General features: G+C 36.3%; 1 protein-coding gene across 1 annotated transcript in view; it reads left to right on the forward strand.

The window, feature by feature from the left end:
• The window catches only part of LOC138695864 (uncharacterized), a 33,530-nt gene extending 31,900 nt beyond the window's left edge, over positions 1-1,630 (forward strand). Inside the window, exon 6 of the mRNA XM_069820161.1 lies at positions 998-1,630. Within this exon, the coding sequence (XP_069676262.1) occupies positions 998-1,222 (225 nt within the window). The 3' untranslated portion in view covers positions 1,223-1,630. The remainder of the gene's footprint in view (positions 1-997) is intronic.
• Positions 1,631-17,559: the final 15,929 nt, after the last annotated feature.

Consider the following 17,559-nt stretch of genomic DNA (forward strand, 5'->3'; position numbering starts at 1 on the left):
TAAAGTGCTATCTGTACGCTACATCTGATTTGTGTGTGAACAAGATGCGCAACTTTTGCAGATGCAGTAGTAAAGTGCTATCTGTACGCTACATCTGATTTGTGTGTGAACAAGATGCGCAACTTTTGCAGATGCAGTAGTAAAGTGCTATCTGTACGCTACATCTGATTTGTGTGTGAACAAGATGCGCAACTTTTGCAGATGCAGTAGTAAAGTGCTATCTGTACGCTACATCTGATTTGTGTGTGAACAAGATGCGCAACTTTTGCAGATGCAGTAGTAAAGTGCTATCTGTACGCTACATCTGATTTGTGTGTGAACAAGATGCGCAACTTTTGCAGATGCAGTAGTAAAGTGCTATCTGTACGCTACATCTGATTTGTGTGTGAACAAGATGCGCAACTTTTGCAGATGCAGTAGTAAAGTGCTATCTGTACGCTACATCTGATTTGTGTGTGAACAAGATGCGCAACTTTTGCAGATGCAGTAGTAAAGTGCTATCTGTACACTACATCTGATTTGTGTGTGAACAAGATGCGCAACTTTTGCAGATGCAGTAGTAAAGTGCTATCTGTACACTACATCTGATTTGTGTGTGAACAAGATGCGCAACTTTTGCAGATGCAGTAGTAAAGTGCTATCTGTACGCTACATCTGATTTGTGTGTGAACAAGATGCGCAACTTTTGCAGATGCAGTAGTAAAGTGCTATCTGTACGCTACATCTGATTTGTGTGTGAACAAGATGCGCAACTTTTGCAGATGCAGTAGTAAAGTGATATCTGTACGCTACATCTGATTTGTGTGTGAATACGATGTGCAGCTTATACAGATGCAGTAGTAAAGTTGCACAGCGACTTTAGTACCTTATTCATTCAACAGATTTCTAAGTAACACTGTTATGTAACAAGTAAGAGAAGTAATAACGTAATTGATTCATTCTCAATAGCATTTTCTTTCTCGTTGATTAAGTAACATTGAATTTTCTTGTGTTGCAGATTGAGATTAGTTCCTTGTTGGGTATGACGGGAAATAAGATTGCTAGAATCTTGAACAAGCTCCTCGGAGATTCAACTGTTGACATAATTCAATTTATGAAACCATATGTCATACCTGACCTTCTGGAGAGTATTCGAAATATGGTTAATGAGAAGCTCTTAGCAATGGAAATTACAATCGGGGAGTTGATGAATTGCATTCAGAATAATATTTGTCCATTCTAGTGTTCTGTTCCACATTTCTTTAGGGAATAAACATAACTACACTGATATGAACTAATTACAATCTAATAGCTAGTTCAGTTACATGCTACTCTCATGAATGGGAAGATGCTTCAAATTCGTATTTTTTAAAATGGATTTACAGTGTTGTAAGTTTAATATTGTAAATGAATTCTTGTTCTTCAAATGAGTGTAATAACAACATACTCTAACAAAACTTACTGTAAGTAAATAATAAAAATTAAGATGTATTTGATCAACATAAGTTAGCAAAACACAAGGCATTATATATAATCTGAAAATTTAATAGCTCTATTGTATATTACACAATACATGATGTATGTATACTGTATATGACACTCGAGAGAAAATTAAACGCAGAATAAATATGGGAAATTCCTGTTATTATTCGGTTGAGAAGCTTTTGTCATCTAGTCTGCTGTCAAAAAATCTGAAAGTTAGAATTTATAAAACAGTTATATTACCGGTTGTTCTGTATGGTTGTGAAATTTGGACTCTCACTTTGAGAGAGGAACATAGATTAAGGGTGTTTGAGAATAAGGTTCTTAGGAAAATATTTGGGGCTAAGAGGAATGACGTTACATGAGAATGGAGAAAGTTACACAATGTAGAACTGCACGCATTGTATCCTTCACCTGACATAATTAGGAACATTAAATCCAGACGTTTGAGATGGGCAGGGCATGTGGCACGTATGGGCGAATCAAGAAATGCATATAGAGTGTTCGTTGGGAGACCAGAGAGAAAAAGACCTTTGGGGAGACCGAGCCGTAGAGTAGTAGTTTAATTTACGACACTTTATCAACAGCTTAGGTTATTTAGCGTCTGAATGAGATGAAGATGATAATGCCGGTGAAATGAGTCCGGGGTCCAACACCAAAAGTTACCCAGTATTTGCTCGTATTGGGTTGAGGGAAAACCCCGGAAAAAACCTCAACCAGATAACTTGCCCCGACCGGGAATCGAACCGGGGCCACCTGGTTTCGCAGCTAGACGTGCTAACCTTTACTCCACAGGTGTGGAACCGAGACGTAGATGGGAGGATAATATTAAAATGGATTTGAGGGAGGTGGGATATGATGATAGAGACTGAATTAATCTTGCACAGGATAGGGACAGATGGCGGGCTTATTTGAGGGCGGCAGTGAACTTTCGGGTTCCTTAAAAGCCACTTGTAAGTAAGTAAGTAAGTATATATCTGAAAGCTCATTTACTATGTTGTAAACTAAATTTAATTACTCATATACTGTCTAATCCATAACGAGATAGAAGTTATTTTGTGTCTTATATCCTACTCAAATAATGCAAGTTACAACGCCACTGCATTAGCCTCCTTTCTTCCCGACACTCTCACATTACACAAAGGTAAATCATTCTCAGGACTTAAGACTCTTCTTGGTATGACATTTCGTAAATTTTCTATTAGCTATAACATAACTCACGTACCGAAACTTATAGTCTTTACTATGTTAAATATAGAATATGCACAGAAAACCTCGTGGATTATAAAGGGGTATATCATCTCTGTCGGTAGTCTTGTGTACTTGGTAATGCTGACACCACAAAGAGCAACTCAACAATTTTATAGCACATATCTTCCTTGCACTGGAATGAACGGGAGAAGAGTAGGGGCAGAAAAAGATATCAGATGATTGACGACATTAAGATAATATCGTCGTTGTTCCTGCAATAACTCCTATGTGACATATTTATCGATTTTCAGATTTTTTATCTATTAAATAACTTAAATAGTGATGCAGCAAATAATACAATCTCCTATATAGTTATGTAACTATATTTTTTTTCTTTCGAAAATTTAAGAATTCACAGTCTTCTATGTACTACTAGCACAGAAAGAATAGATAGGCCTATGTTTTTCTTCCTACTGAACAATTTTATATTTTGCACATAGGAGTTATTGCGGGAACAACGACGATACATATATCATAATGCGGAGACTAAGAGGAAAGCAGACAATAAGAAAGGTTGGAGAATGCTGGGTTTGCAGTGAAAGATCTCCCATTTGGCAGAAAACTATGTAGACCTATGTGCATGGATGGACAACTCGTGCTCCCAAAGTGCTAAAAAACCTTGAAAGAGAAAAAGACAGACGGAGCCAGCCGCAGCAGTTACAAGTTGTTTGTAGTTTCGCTGCAAAAGCCATGGTGCGCTCTGGCGGCTCATGCAGGTGGTCGTGATATCTACTCCATGATTTGAATTTCAGAATGAAGCATGGTACAATAATTATAGTAATTTTAGACAGACTATACCTAAACACATAACAAAATTATATTATTTTCTAGCTTTGTAAATTAGTTTAGTACTGGAAAGACACTGAATACAACCTTTTCAAGATACAAGAAATATAGCTGGAACACTTATTTAATATTACACTATTTTTTAATACGAGGCGCATCCAGAAAGTAAGTTTCCCGATTTTTTCCCCTTGAAAGTAAACGTAATTAGCCGTGTCAATTGTGCATGCGTAACAGATCTATCACGTATCAATCATATGCCAGCTGGACAGGTCCCGCCTGCTACCTGTATCGTGGCAGCAGTGGTCCGAAATGGAAGCACTTATTCCTTTTCCCGCCGCCAGATTGCGCCAATTGAAATTCATCGGAAGCTCTATCAGGTCTATGGGCCGAACATCGTGAGTAAACACATGGTGCGTCGCTGGTGTAGGCAGTTTTCCGAAGGTCGTCAAAGTGTCCATGATGAAGAGCGCAGTGGGCGACCGTCCCTCATCAATGATGATCGTGTTGAGCTGGTGCGGCAGTGCATCATGGAGAACCGTCCTTCACGATTACGAAGCTGAGCAGCCATTTTCCGCAGATATCGCGATCCTTGTTGCATGAGATTGTCACTAACCACCTGCTGTTCAAAAAAGTGTGTGCCAGGTGGGTGCCGAAAAACCTGACACCCGAACACAAAATGCAACGTTTAGGAGCAGCACTGACATTTCTGCAACGGTATCACGATGACGGCGACGAGTTCCTCGACAGGATCGTCACGGGCGATGAGACTTGGATTTCGCACTTCACCCCGAAAACCAAGCAGCAGTCAATGCATTGGCGGCATAGTGGATCTCCGGTCAGGACGAAATTCAAACAGACGCTGTCGGTACGGAAAGTGATGTGCACGGTGTTCTGGGACAGGAAGGGCATTCTGCTCATTGACTTCCTTCCAAGAGGTGAAACAGTGAACGCTGACCGTTACTGTGAAACACTGCAAAAATTGCGACATGCCATTCAAAACAAGAGGCGTGGAATGCTTACTGCAGGTGTTATGCTCCTCCATGACAATGCTCGTCCACATACGGCTCGGCGCACAGCAATTGTTTTGATAAATTTGGCTGGGAGTTGTTTGATCAACCACCCTACAGTCCTGATCTTGCTCCCAGCGATTTTCACGTTTTCTTGCACCTCAAGAAATTCCTGTCCTCCGGTGAGCGTTTTGGCAACGACGAAGAGCTGAAGACGTCTGTCACACTCTGGTTCCATTCACAGGTGGCAGAGTTCTACGACAGAAGGATACAAAAGTTGATCCCACGATACGACAAGTGTCTCAATTCTGATGGAGCTATGTTGAAAAATAGCTGAAACATTGCTGTACCTGTTGCCAATAAATGTTTTCTTGCAAGTGTGTGTTCTTTTTTTTTAAATAGGGAAACTTACTTTCTGGATGCGCCTCGTATTTCTTATTATGTGTCTTATTTGAAACGTAGAACGCTAGAATTTACAAGTCTTTTTACATTAAAGAGTATTCCTCTGTTCTCAGAAAGGTAATAGTCTGTATTCGCAAACAATAACAAATTCAAGGAAGTATTTTTTACATGTCGCGGCAGATGAAATAAGCTTACTTCTGAGCTCTTTCTTTATTTTGAGAGTTTTACACTTCTTTCTTGTATTAAACTCTGCCTCAAGGATATACAGTATATACGAAAGCAAAGAGTATATATGGAAATTCTACTTAGGCAATATTACGAACAGTTCGATTCCTGATTTTGCTGGAATCTGAGTGGCGTGCTGTTCTGTAGATTTATCAATTTAAGGTATACATTTTAGGATTTTCTATCGACATAAGCCAAAAATATTTCAGAAAAATTTCGATTCCTTGTCAATTGTCACTGTTTCTCCAAACGTAGCAGTGAATTCTGCTGTAGGTCTTGAAGTAGGGTCTTATATTTGATAAGAAGATTTTCTTATCACTCTTCAAGATAGTTTATAGTCAAAGAAAGTGAAGTTGTCTATGTTTTACATGATACTACCACATTTCAAATTTATCCATAATTAATGTTCTTAGCTAGTCGATTATATGTCGTGCAATTTTGTAACTCTCACGCACAACGTGCTAACGATATTTGATATCAGTCTCACCTTGTTGATATCTCATTTTTACCTTTAGCTGTTCTAAAGCAGATGCAGACAGTATTTCTTTACTAAAACTTCACTGTTTATTTGTAACATAAAGTGTCATGCGTAAGAAAGTGTAATAGAGTACAAACTTTACCTCTTTCTTAATAAAAAAAATCTATTTTTACTCGAAACTAAAGGGAAATGATCTGGGAATTATATTCACTTAAAACGAGCCGCCACTTACTGCAGACGCGATCGAACTTGTGTCTTGAAAGAACCGCACACAGACAGTACAGCTAGTACAGAGTCCGTTCTACCTGCACTGAGATTGTGTTGACACTTTGAGAGCACGAGTTGCTCACCCATACCTATGTGTATGTGTGTATGTATGTATGTATGTATGTATGTATGTATGTATGTATGTAAAGTTGCCTCGTTTAATTATTAGGCAGCGGCATTCCTTTTAAGATTTGTAGGTCTTTATTGCATGCACCGATAATAAAATGAAAATGCGACGTTGTCACGTCTTGTTTTTGCTGCTATATATTAATATAACATGGATATGGGCTAGGCTTAATTGCTCAAATCATGAGTTAATTTGAAGGTTATTTAGATTATTTATTTTAAATTAATTATTTAAAGAAATAATTAAATGTTTCTCCATAAGGAAAACCGGAAAGTTTGACTTTTTGTAATAATTGTTTTATTGTTAAGGATTGGCCCTTATTGTAAAAACTATATATTTCACGGCGAATGTAATCACACGTAAAACCATCTACTTTATTAAATTTTGTGACTTTGTGTCCACGCTTTTTAGGTGTCTTAGGTCCCTTTTTACAATTTTACTTACAGTATTTCTATTTAATTTAAGAATTTTAGATGTCTCCGAAATTTTTCCTTGACCTAAATTGTTTTTCAGAACATACGTGTGAGCATTGCACACAAACGTTTGACACTGCTTACATAATTTTGGTCTAGCTTTTGAATTTGAATTGTTATTTAACTCTGATATATTATTATTATTATTATTATTATTATTATTATTATTATTATTATTATTATTACCATCGTCGTTATTGACGTTCATGGGTATCGGTTCCGACACTTCACTCGCTTCCCACGGCCTCCACATTTTTATTATACACTGAACTGTAATATAATTAATTTTCACTGTGAACTAGAACAAGACACACTGCTAAAATTTGCAGCTCTGGTTTATACACTCCGCGTGGAGTATTGGAGCGGCTTTCAAAAGACTTGACGACGACAATGGACTGGGACGTAATTAAAATTATTGAAACTACAAAGCTTCTGTCCTCTTTGACAACGCTAGCCTACTAATTGAACGTGGCTACTTTATGTATGTATGTATGTATGTATGTATGTATGTATGTATGTGTGTGTATGTATGTGTGTGTATGTATGTATGTGTGTATGTATGTATGTGTGTATGTATGTATGTATGTATGTATGTATGTGTGTATGTATGTATGTATGTATGTGTGTGTATGTATGTGTGTATGTATGTATGTATGTATGTATGTATGTATGTATGTATGTATGTGTGTATGTATGTGTGTGTATGTATGTATGTGTGTATGTATGTATGTATATGTATGTATGTATGTGTGTGTATGTATGTGTGTGTGTATGTGTGTATGTATGTATGTATGTATGTATGTATGTGTGTATGTATGTGTGTATGTATGTATGTATGTGTGTATGTATGTGTGTGTATGTGTGTATGTATGTATGTATGTATGTATGTATGTATGTATGTATGTATGTGTGTGTATGTATGTGTGTGTGTGTATGTATGTGTGTATGTATGTATGTATGTATGTATGTACACCTCACATACACTCAATGTGCACCCCGCTTGTCACACAGTAGACATCAAGGCGATATTCCCACTCACGACACACGCGCTCCAACATATCCATTGGAAAGGACTCAGTGGCACCGGAGATACGATGTCCAAGTCGTGCAGATTATGAGGCGGTTGAGATACATATATGACAGTGGCGGCTACTGCATATTTCTTAAGGGGAGAGGATGGTATTTTTGATGAAAAATGACTAAATTTTCAAAAAGAAAAATATTCCTTAAAATACTCTGTGATATGTGTGGATCGCCATTTTTAAACTTCCTGCATTATGGATTTTTAAATCACTCGCCCACTTTTATTGTTGTTTCCGGTAAATTAAATGTTCAAAAATTATTTTTTTTCTTTAAAATACCCTTTGATATGTGTGGAATGCATTGCATAACATTTTGTGGGTATTTGTGCCCTTATCGGATGTTAAGACTTCATTTTTAAACTTCCTGCGCTATGGATTCTTAAATGAAACGCCCGCTTTTATCGGTTTCCAGTAACTTCATTTTTTTTGCTACATTGCCAGACAAAATGGATATAATTTCTGAACTATTAAAGATGCATGCATGAAATTTAGAACACACATTCTTTAGACTATTAGGAAACTTTTCTCTGTAACAGAATTTTGTTAATTGATTTCATTTTAAAAATACGTCCGTTTGTTTGCAAGAAAAGAAATCAGAAAATTATTACTAAATTTTAATTGTTTATTTTACAAACGTAGGGACTAATATCAAAATTCTGTTACAGACAGTTTGTAGAACATACTTTTGCAAATACATTGCAAAAACTGTTTGTATCTATCTTTAAAAACGGTTTAGATATATCGGTTTTAGTACAATCCTGCATTGGGTAATATTTTTTTTTTTCAAATTTGGGCCTCGAAATATTTTTTTTTTTTCAAAATATTTTTATTTGGTTGAGTTGCCACAGCTATGAGCTCTCTACATACAAAAAATTAATAATTTACACCAAATAGTAAAAAAGTTTTAAAAAATACCATCCTCTCCCCTTAAGAGGAAGAAAGAAGTTAATATTACAAAATGACACCTTCTTGAATGAAACATGGTACATATTATTAGCCTACATGCATATATGTAGTTAAGACCAGATAATGTTGGGATTTGCCTTCACTTTTGTACAGCAATGATCTGTTCTTGTAAAATGAGTTTCCTAAATTGTCCAAAGTATAATATCTTTCACTTCCATTCATTGTCGAATAATTGCACAAATTAACAATTGCAAGGGAATTCACAACCTCGCAGCATTTTTCGCGCACACTACAGAATCACACGTGTTGGAAGAGACCAGCTACTAACACGTAACCGGAAACGTTTTACGGAAGTGGGAATGGGAAATAATCTGTCAGGAAAGCGAGAACACTGCACCCACCCACATGGTCTGTGTGGCCAGTGCCACATGTACAGTTTACAAGTTCAGTATCACATGCTTTTGAAGAATGTTAGTTCCTGTAAAGTTATGCAGGAACATCATTTTATTTTTACTTCAATTTTTATTGTAACTGAGTTTTTGAATGTACTTCACTCCCACCCCTTCTACTAATGAAGTTCAACCGTCCTCCACACAGATCCAAGACCGCATATACAGTCATAGTAGTCTTACTGTCATAGTAAACAATACGTTCCAAAAATATGTTCGCGTTGTTCAGTGACGAAAGAGCTTTCAATATTGAATCATTTTCGCACAGGTACTGTCGTCCATTTGCCTACGTCGTATCCCGGTTTTCCCCACCAGCTTTTATTCGCCAGCTAGTGGCTGGGCTGACTTAGCTATTTTCTGAGAACATTGATTTCTGTTTGGAATTGGACATCTACGTAATATTATACAAATGTTTAAAATAACGTAAATAAAAGGGCCTCGTTAAGTAATTAACTGTAATTCCTCCCTTTCTATTACCCTACGACATAACCACTTGGACGGACAGTAGATAGCATGTCTGAGTAATTTTATCTTTTCGGATCGGGCAGAAGTGAAGATTGAATTTACAGTACGCAAGGTACTCTTTTATAGAGTAGATACAGAATTATTTCAACATGAGTTACTAGTACGAAGAAAGAAACTGGTAATTGGGATTAGGTACAATAGTCTATAGTGCGATAATATGCACATAGAACTGAAGCCTGTATCGAAATGAACGGCCACCATTTTCAAAAATGTTTTTAAATATCCATATTATGATTATTTTTCAATTTAACTTCATTCTCTATATTGTACGCTAATGTGCTGTAGACAGTATAATATACACTGCATAATGAATACGTCCACATGGACAGCTCAGTTCGTGAGTAAGAACACTCATTGTTAATACTGTACTGTATTTTGATTAAACAAAAACCTAATGAAAATGATCAAACTCAAAAGCGCGATATTTCCTAGTTTACGTAAATGGATGAACTACTTTTCCTCCCTCATATACCTAGTAAAGTGATTTGTTTATATATTACGCCAGTAACATCGAACTCCAGTCGTGGAAGGGGGTAGCAAACGGCGTTGATCTAGAGGTATAGCCAAGTTAATATTAAAAATATTAGAAAAAATAAAATGATGTCCCTGTACTACCATTATTGTTAAAAAATATAGTTTGAACATTTAAGGTTTAAGTGAGTTGCCGGTGGCCGAATAATTTGTTATGTTAAAAATAATGTAGTATGGAATACTTTCAATTTCATGTATATTTGTACAAAACTGACAACATGGCTATCGCTCTGTCTAGTAGACAATGAATGGAAGTGAATTTCACGGGCCAAAATATCTGCGATACTAATGTAGAACTAATAGAACTATTCCTCTTTGTTTTATATATAACCGACTTTAACTCTCAAATATATATAAAGTGCAATGAATAATATTGGATTTATTCAAAAAGGTTTGTATTATATTATGGTGTCTTTCATACTCTGCGTGAAAACTGTTTTATTGAGCTTCCTATGCGTTATATAGTCTGGTTGAATGTAACATCGCTAGATGGCAGCGGTAGCGAGCTTGCTGCACGACCAGTCGCTTTCTGTCTGCTACACTATTTTCCGCCCTAGCCGTTCATTCACTTGATTTAAAACTCTGCTTCTTTCTCTGGCCGCTAGTGCGCTCTTGTCTATGTGTATTAACTGGAAAGGATTGACTTTCCTCCTCACAAACAATCTCGCATCCTTTTCAGTTTTGGCGCAGCACATTACCGCGCGTAGTTTAAAACTCGATTAACCGAGGTTTTCTGATAGCTGTAAACTTTAAAATTATCTAATCGTCCTCAAATTTCAAGGCACATGTTTTTTTATTTACTTTCAAAAGAAGAAAATGTGAGGAAGACGTCCCTCCCTTCCCTCCTTGGTGAGACCACCACTTATATGATATCTTTCATGTAACTTCATAAGAAGAAGTCACATATATTCAAGTCGGGGGACCTCGGTGGCCACATGGTCTCCAGCGCGTCCAATCACCTTCCTGCCAGTTGTTTATTAAGATGTTCACGAAGATTTGCTACAATGCAACAATGTTACCTAAAAGAAAAGGCATTTCTTGTTAGACCTATTTCACGTGAGGAACTGAAACAGTTAATATCGGGCGTCATTGAAAATATCCCTAGGAATGTGCTTACCAATGCCGTTTATAGCATGGAAGAAAGAGTATTTCTTATTGAACAACACTGTGGTGGTCATATTTAATTTTTTCGTGTTTCAATAAAATCCCATTTCTTTACGAACAAATTGGTGTTTTTATTTTTGTGGAATCTAAAAATTTCACAAACTTGTTACCTTTTCAAAATGGAAACTACCTTTTGAATATATATATATATATATATATATATATATATATATATATTTATTTATTTATTAACACTACAATTGGGTATACACCCGGTGACAGTGATATATAATATACAATAATTACAATTACATGAAATGAAATAAAATAAACGTAAATGAAATAAAATAAAATAAACGTAAATCTTTAAATAGTAAATGCAATGAACCTAGGACTATAAATAAAAACTATTCTATAATAACGCCTACGATAAGCAAAAGTAAATTTAACTTGTAAGTACTTCTAATTCACCCAACTATTATCAATTTAAATAATTACATATCACCTTAATTAATTACATACCAACTTAATTACATATCATCTTAATTAATTACATATCACCTTTATTTATTTACATATCAACTGAATTACATATCATCTTAATTAATTACATATCAACTTAATTAATTATATATCAACTCAATTAATTACATGACACAACTTAAATAATTACACTGCACCTCCAATTACATTTTCAGTCTAATCTTCTCAACCTTTTCTTAAATGTATTGATTTTAAGAGGACTACCCTGAAAGATTGCCACAGGTAAGGTGTTCCAGTCTACTATTGTGCAGTTAACAAAGAAAAATTTTTCCACGTCCGTTCTTTGTTTTCTACATTTAAACTTCCTAATATGATCAGCCCTTCCTAAGTATGATGGTGTTGCTAATCTAGCATTGATATCGGTCCATTCTTTGTGTCCCATTTGTGCCTTAAACAATGCGGTGAGTCTGGTTATATATATATAAAATCGGCCTGATTGGCATAGTTGGTATAGCGCTGGCCTTCTATGCCCGAGGTTGCGGGTTCGATCTCGGGCCAGGTCGAAGAAATTTAAGTGTTTTTAAATGTTCTTAAATGCGTCAGGCTCATATCAGTAGATTTACTGGCATGTAAAAGAACTCCTGCGGGGCAAAATTCTGGCACACCGGTGACGCTGATATAACCTCGGCAGTTGCGAGCGCCGTTGAATAAAAAAAAACATTATATATATATATATATATATATGAGTAGCTTAATATCAAAGACGGACATCTGCTTCTCCATAGTTTTGATCTAGAGGCAATTTTTTAATTCACAGTGTTCTTTGTAATATTTAACACAATTTATTTTATAAATGTAGTGTTAGAGTTTGCATATGGTTTCACTATAACTGGAAACAGCATGAAAAATTGTATAAAAACCACAGCTATCTAAATTTCGATTGAGGTCAGATGTCCGTCTTTGATATTAAGCTACTCATATATATATATATATATATATATATATATATATATATATAAAATAAAAAAAATTGATAACCAAAACCTATGTAAAGAATCGATTGGTGTTAGTATCATTTCCGGTAACAAACCGAAAGTAGGGGTACCTATGGTCAACTTCGAAATTTTAAATGAGAACATGGCTCATTGAAGGTACCATTGGAAACTACTTTTAAAAAGAAACAACTTTTACTGAATATTTTTCTAACATTGTTTACTTGCAAAGCAACAAAAATGGAATCATCTGAGAAATGCTGTTTTTTATGTATGTACACTCTTCATAGTATGTGTTCAAAATGTACGCCACCCTGTGCTAAGAAATGTTCTGATCACCTCCTAACATCCGTGATTACACTTCAGCACAGCTGAGAGACCCACAGGCTTCTCTAATTCTTTATTTCATGCCTTCTCTAGTTGTTGGACTCATCTGGTAGACCATGTCTTTAATTCTCCCCCACAAGAAGGCTTGCCAAACCTTGTAAACAGTAATGGTACCTATATCAAACCAAACTGATGATATGTACAGAACATACAACTGTTTCAAAGTGGAAACTTATTTTAAATAACCTTATATACATACATATATATAAGTTATATCCAATTTACTTAAAGGATATGTGGTATGTAAAGTTACAAAAGACTAAGTATATGATTATGTCTCGTGATCAGAATATTGTACGAAATGGAAATATAAAAAATTGGAGATTTATCCGTCGAAGAGGTGGAAAAATTCAAATATTCTGGAGCAACAGTAGCAAATATAAATGACACTCGGGAGGAAATTAAACGGAGAATAAATATGGGAAATGCCTGTTATTATTCGGTTGAGAAGCTGTCAAAAAATCTGAAGGTTAGAATTTATAAAACAGTTATATTACCGATTGTTCTGTATGGCTGTGAAACTTAGACTCTCACTCTGAGAGAGGAACATAGGTTAAGAGTGTTTGAGAATAAGTTGCTTAGGAAAATATTTAGGGCTGAGAGGGATGAAGTTACAGGAGAATGGAGAAAGTTACACAACACAGAACTGCATGCATTGTATTCTTCACCTGACATAATTAGGAACATTAAATCCAGACTTTTGATATGGGCAGGGCATGTAGCACGTATGGGTGAATCCAGAAATGCATATAGAGTGTTAGTTGGGAGGCCGGAGTGAAAAAGACCTTTGGGGAGGCCAAGACGTAGATGGGAGGATAATATTAAAATGGATTTGAGGGAGATGGGACATGATGTTAGAGACTGAATTAATCTTGTTCAGGACAGGGACCAATGGCGGGCTTATGTGAGGGCGGCAATGAACCTCCGGGTTCCTTAGAAGCCAGTAAGTAAGTAAGAGTTATAAAATGTTAATATCGCGGTCTTATGCATCATGCCTACACTCGTCTTTCGGAATGAACGCAGATCCTCATGGGAAAAGGAATTTTCTCATGAAAATCCTGCCAGTGTATGGGACCGCTGCTCATGCATCATCACGATGAATTTGAAGAGCTACGCTGCCCGTAAGAAAAAATGCAGTAATTGCAGGCACAATGAATATTGAGTTATACATATCAAATGTCTTTAACTGATTCACTTATTGAAAATGCAGTATTTTCATTACAAAAGGGGGAATCATAGCTGATAAATGCAGCATGCAGAAATATTTCCTTTCCATCCTTAGCATAAATACAGTATCCGCATGAAGATAAGGAAGCACGCAGCAATTACACTGAAGATAATGCACTGCATCTAAGCATGAAATATATAAGGCCTACTGTATTTAGATCACTGCTGTTTCTTTATAATAATGCCTATTGTACGGCTACTCTATCAGCTACCTTGTGAAAGTGCAACCATATTTACAAATGATAGTTCCTGTTTTATGAAATACAATATCCTTGATTTGTGATGTATTTTATAATTTGTGAACTTATACTCCGTTTCTCAAATCTATAGAGTACAGGAGATGAAACAAGTCCTTTCCTCAAGTGTTGAGTGGAGGGGCTAGTTCAATGACCGCATCTGGGGGAAGGCACTACTTGTCACTTTCTGACCGTGGTAGTGTATTAATGTCATGGTTTTCACAAAAATAGTCTATGAAGAAGGCCATGATTCCAGCATACATGTTCAAAACTCTCTAGCAGGGGCGGCTCGTCCATAAGAGCTGCGGAGCTGCAGCACTCCCTGCTTTGGCAGGAAAATGAAAATAATATTTATTTTAATTTGTAGAATTGTTACAGCTTTTATTGGTAAATTGCTTTATATTTCATCTGGCCGGTAATATGTACTATTATCTTATGCATAATCTTTTTGCGCGTCGACTGTATTGGAATTGACACTGCATTCAAAGTCGTCCTGGGATCTGCAGGGTGGTCAGCTCATAGAAAATGTGTCTTGAATGGTCAGGGGGTAGAGAGGTGAAGGGAAGCAGAGGGAAACTGCCGCTGTTTAAAACCCATATCTCGCTGCAGTTGCTTGCAGAGCCTCTCCTCCCACACCGCTATTGTAATGCTGCGTCAAATGGATTCTCTATTCCCTTGAAACTTAATGACAAAATTTTTATTTTCTTTTCACATACTTATTGTTGTAGAATCTTATCGAGTTAATATAACGAAATTAATATTCTCTTTTGCCTTATTATTACGTATATATCCAGACTCCAGCAGAACCTAATATTTGCCTTAATTCAAAATGATTGCACGAGTAGAATCCTTTTGATATAGCACGTAAAATACGAAAGAGACTTCTTTTACAGCTTTAGAAAATTGTTGACCATCAGTTTATCTGAGTGTTGCTTTGGTGTGACGTCTTTATACCGTAACTTAACCAGTGCAAATGTGCAAGCATAAGTGTGTGTGAATTACAGAATATTAATTTTGTTTTTCTCAACTTCCCCTTTTGGAAAATATTGATGTAATGAAGTGAAATTAAAGAGTCGTCCGTTACCCGACTTAAATCTTACTTAAGCTTCATCCAGCCGAAATTGTGCATACATGAAATTTACGCTAAGCATTTGTGCTTACATGGATGTGAACAAAAAAAACTCTGTATTTCGTTTTCCTTGCCTCCTCTTCGGTGGTGATGCTGCATGGACTAGGAGTGGTGTGACACATTTAGGACATTTGCCCCTAAAAAGCAAAATGCACGAATCTTCGCAGTCTCACCTGAAAAATGTTGTTTCATTGGCTATGTTACGCAACTCATACTGCTGTGCAATTAAGTGAAACAAACAGAACAAACATTCTCAAACATAATCAAGAAGTGAGAAAAAATCGTGAAATTATTTAAAAAAAATATTGATTGTATCAAATTTTGTGGCCAATATGAACTTCCCCTTAGGGGACATGATGAAAAAACGATTCGAAGAACCCTGATGTGTTTCGTGGGTTGCTACAGTCCGTGAGTAATCTATACGAGCCTCTCAAAAATAATTTGGAACATGTCACTGTTTAAGGTTATTCAAAGACAATTCAGGATGAATTGGTAGATTGTAAGTTGAGTGTCTGCCGATCTGAAATCCAGACTGAAATCGATGGTATTAGTTTTTCTTAGGGATTAGAAAATGGTCCCACAGACATCTGCCAACTAAGTCAGGAAGTTTTGGTTTTTCGATATGTAGTGCATTTATTTTTGTCCTATACTTATTAAGTTAGTAATGGTATCAAGAAGTGAAATTTGTATGTACCGAAATCTACTGCAGCTCTCCCAATCCACAAGTTCACGAGCCGCCACTGCTCTCTAGTGTGTAGTTTACAAGTCAGCAAGTTGCTAGTCACTAGTGTGTAGTATGGACTTGAGTTTGGGACACGGCCATAGTTTCAACTCGTAAGTAAAGAAGTACCGGTAATGTCTTGAACAGCGCTCGGCTTCTTGTTAAGTGTCATGTGCCGATGCGCTTCATTGGCTGCAAACTGTACAGATACTACTCCTTTCCGTTGGCTAAAACATCAGTGAACGAACAGTAACACTAGACATCTACATACATAAGTCACGTTGAGTGGAGGGTGATTTCTAGACTTCGTTGAATTGCTACACGCAGCATGCAATCAGGTTGCCGATGTACGGTAGTATAGAGGAGGTGAGCGACCGCCCGGTCTCGTAGTATAAGCAGTTCATGTTAAGAGTTGTAATCGGTCCAAATAGAGCAGCTACAGCTAATGTATACCTATGTAAGCACTTGTTTTTGCATTACTGTGGTTGGAATAGTCAAAGCTTAAAATGTGTTCAGTGCAGACAAGAATTCAATCAAACATACAGTACTACAATGAGAGTGTTGCTGTTCCAAACAATTGCCACTGGAATACCTCCGCATCCAATCTTGACCCGTGAGAAACGTGGTTGGATTCTGTTAATTATTATGCAGAATATTACGGCAAAATAATGGAGGTAATTGATGTATTGGATAGCACAGACAGTTCCACTGTTGCAGCTGTAAAATCATTGGCTTCTGAACAGCTATTGGAAGATATTCTGTTCATTGATTCTAATTTTAAAATCGTGTCCAAAAGCATCACCCTGTTAGAATCGTCTAAATTATAACTCTCAGAAGCCCTTAATATAGTGGATAAAGTATCACAAACCGTTATCCAAAATAACAATTCATTAATTTCAGAAAAAATGAAATGTAAGTTGAGAAATATTATTGCTAAAAATTGTGCCTATTCAAAATTTCGTATTATAAATTATGTACTATCAGGTCACGATAAGACGTCTGAAGTTGACGTACTAAAAAGTAGTGACTTTCCGTTCTTCAAATATGCACCTATTATATCGTGTGATGTTGAACGTACATTTTCCCAATATAAAAACTGTTTAAGTGACCATCGTAGGAGGTTCACTTTGCAGTCGCTCAAAATGTACGTAACTCTTCACTGCAATGCACATATTCAAGGATGATGTGAGTATATTACATTAAATTTTAAGAGTTAATATATCTCACTATAAAATAATAGTGTATTTACATGTTTAGACATTTCCTACTTCAATGATCATTCATTATATTTCTTGAATGCAGGATACAGG

This window comes from Periplaneta americana, chromosome 3, assembly GCF_040183065.1.
Source record: "Periplaneta americana isolate PAMFEO1 chromosome 3, P.americana_PAMFEO1_priV1, whole genome shotgun sequence".
NCBI lineage: Eukaryota > Metazoa > Arthropoda > Insecta > Blattodea > Blattidae > Periplaneta > Periplaneta americana.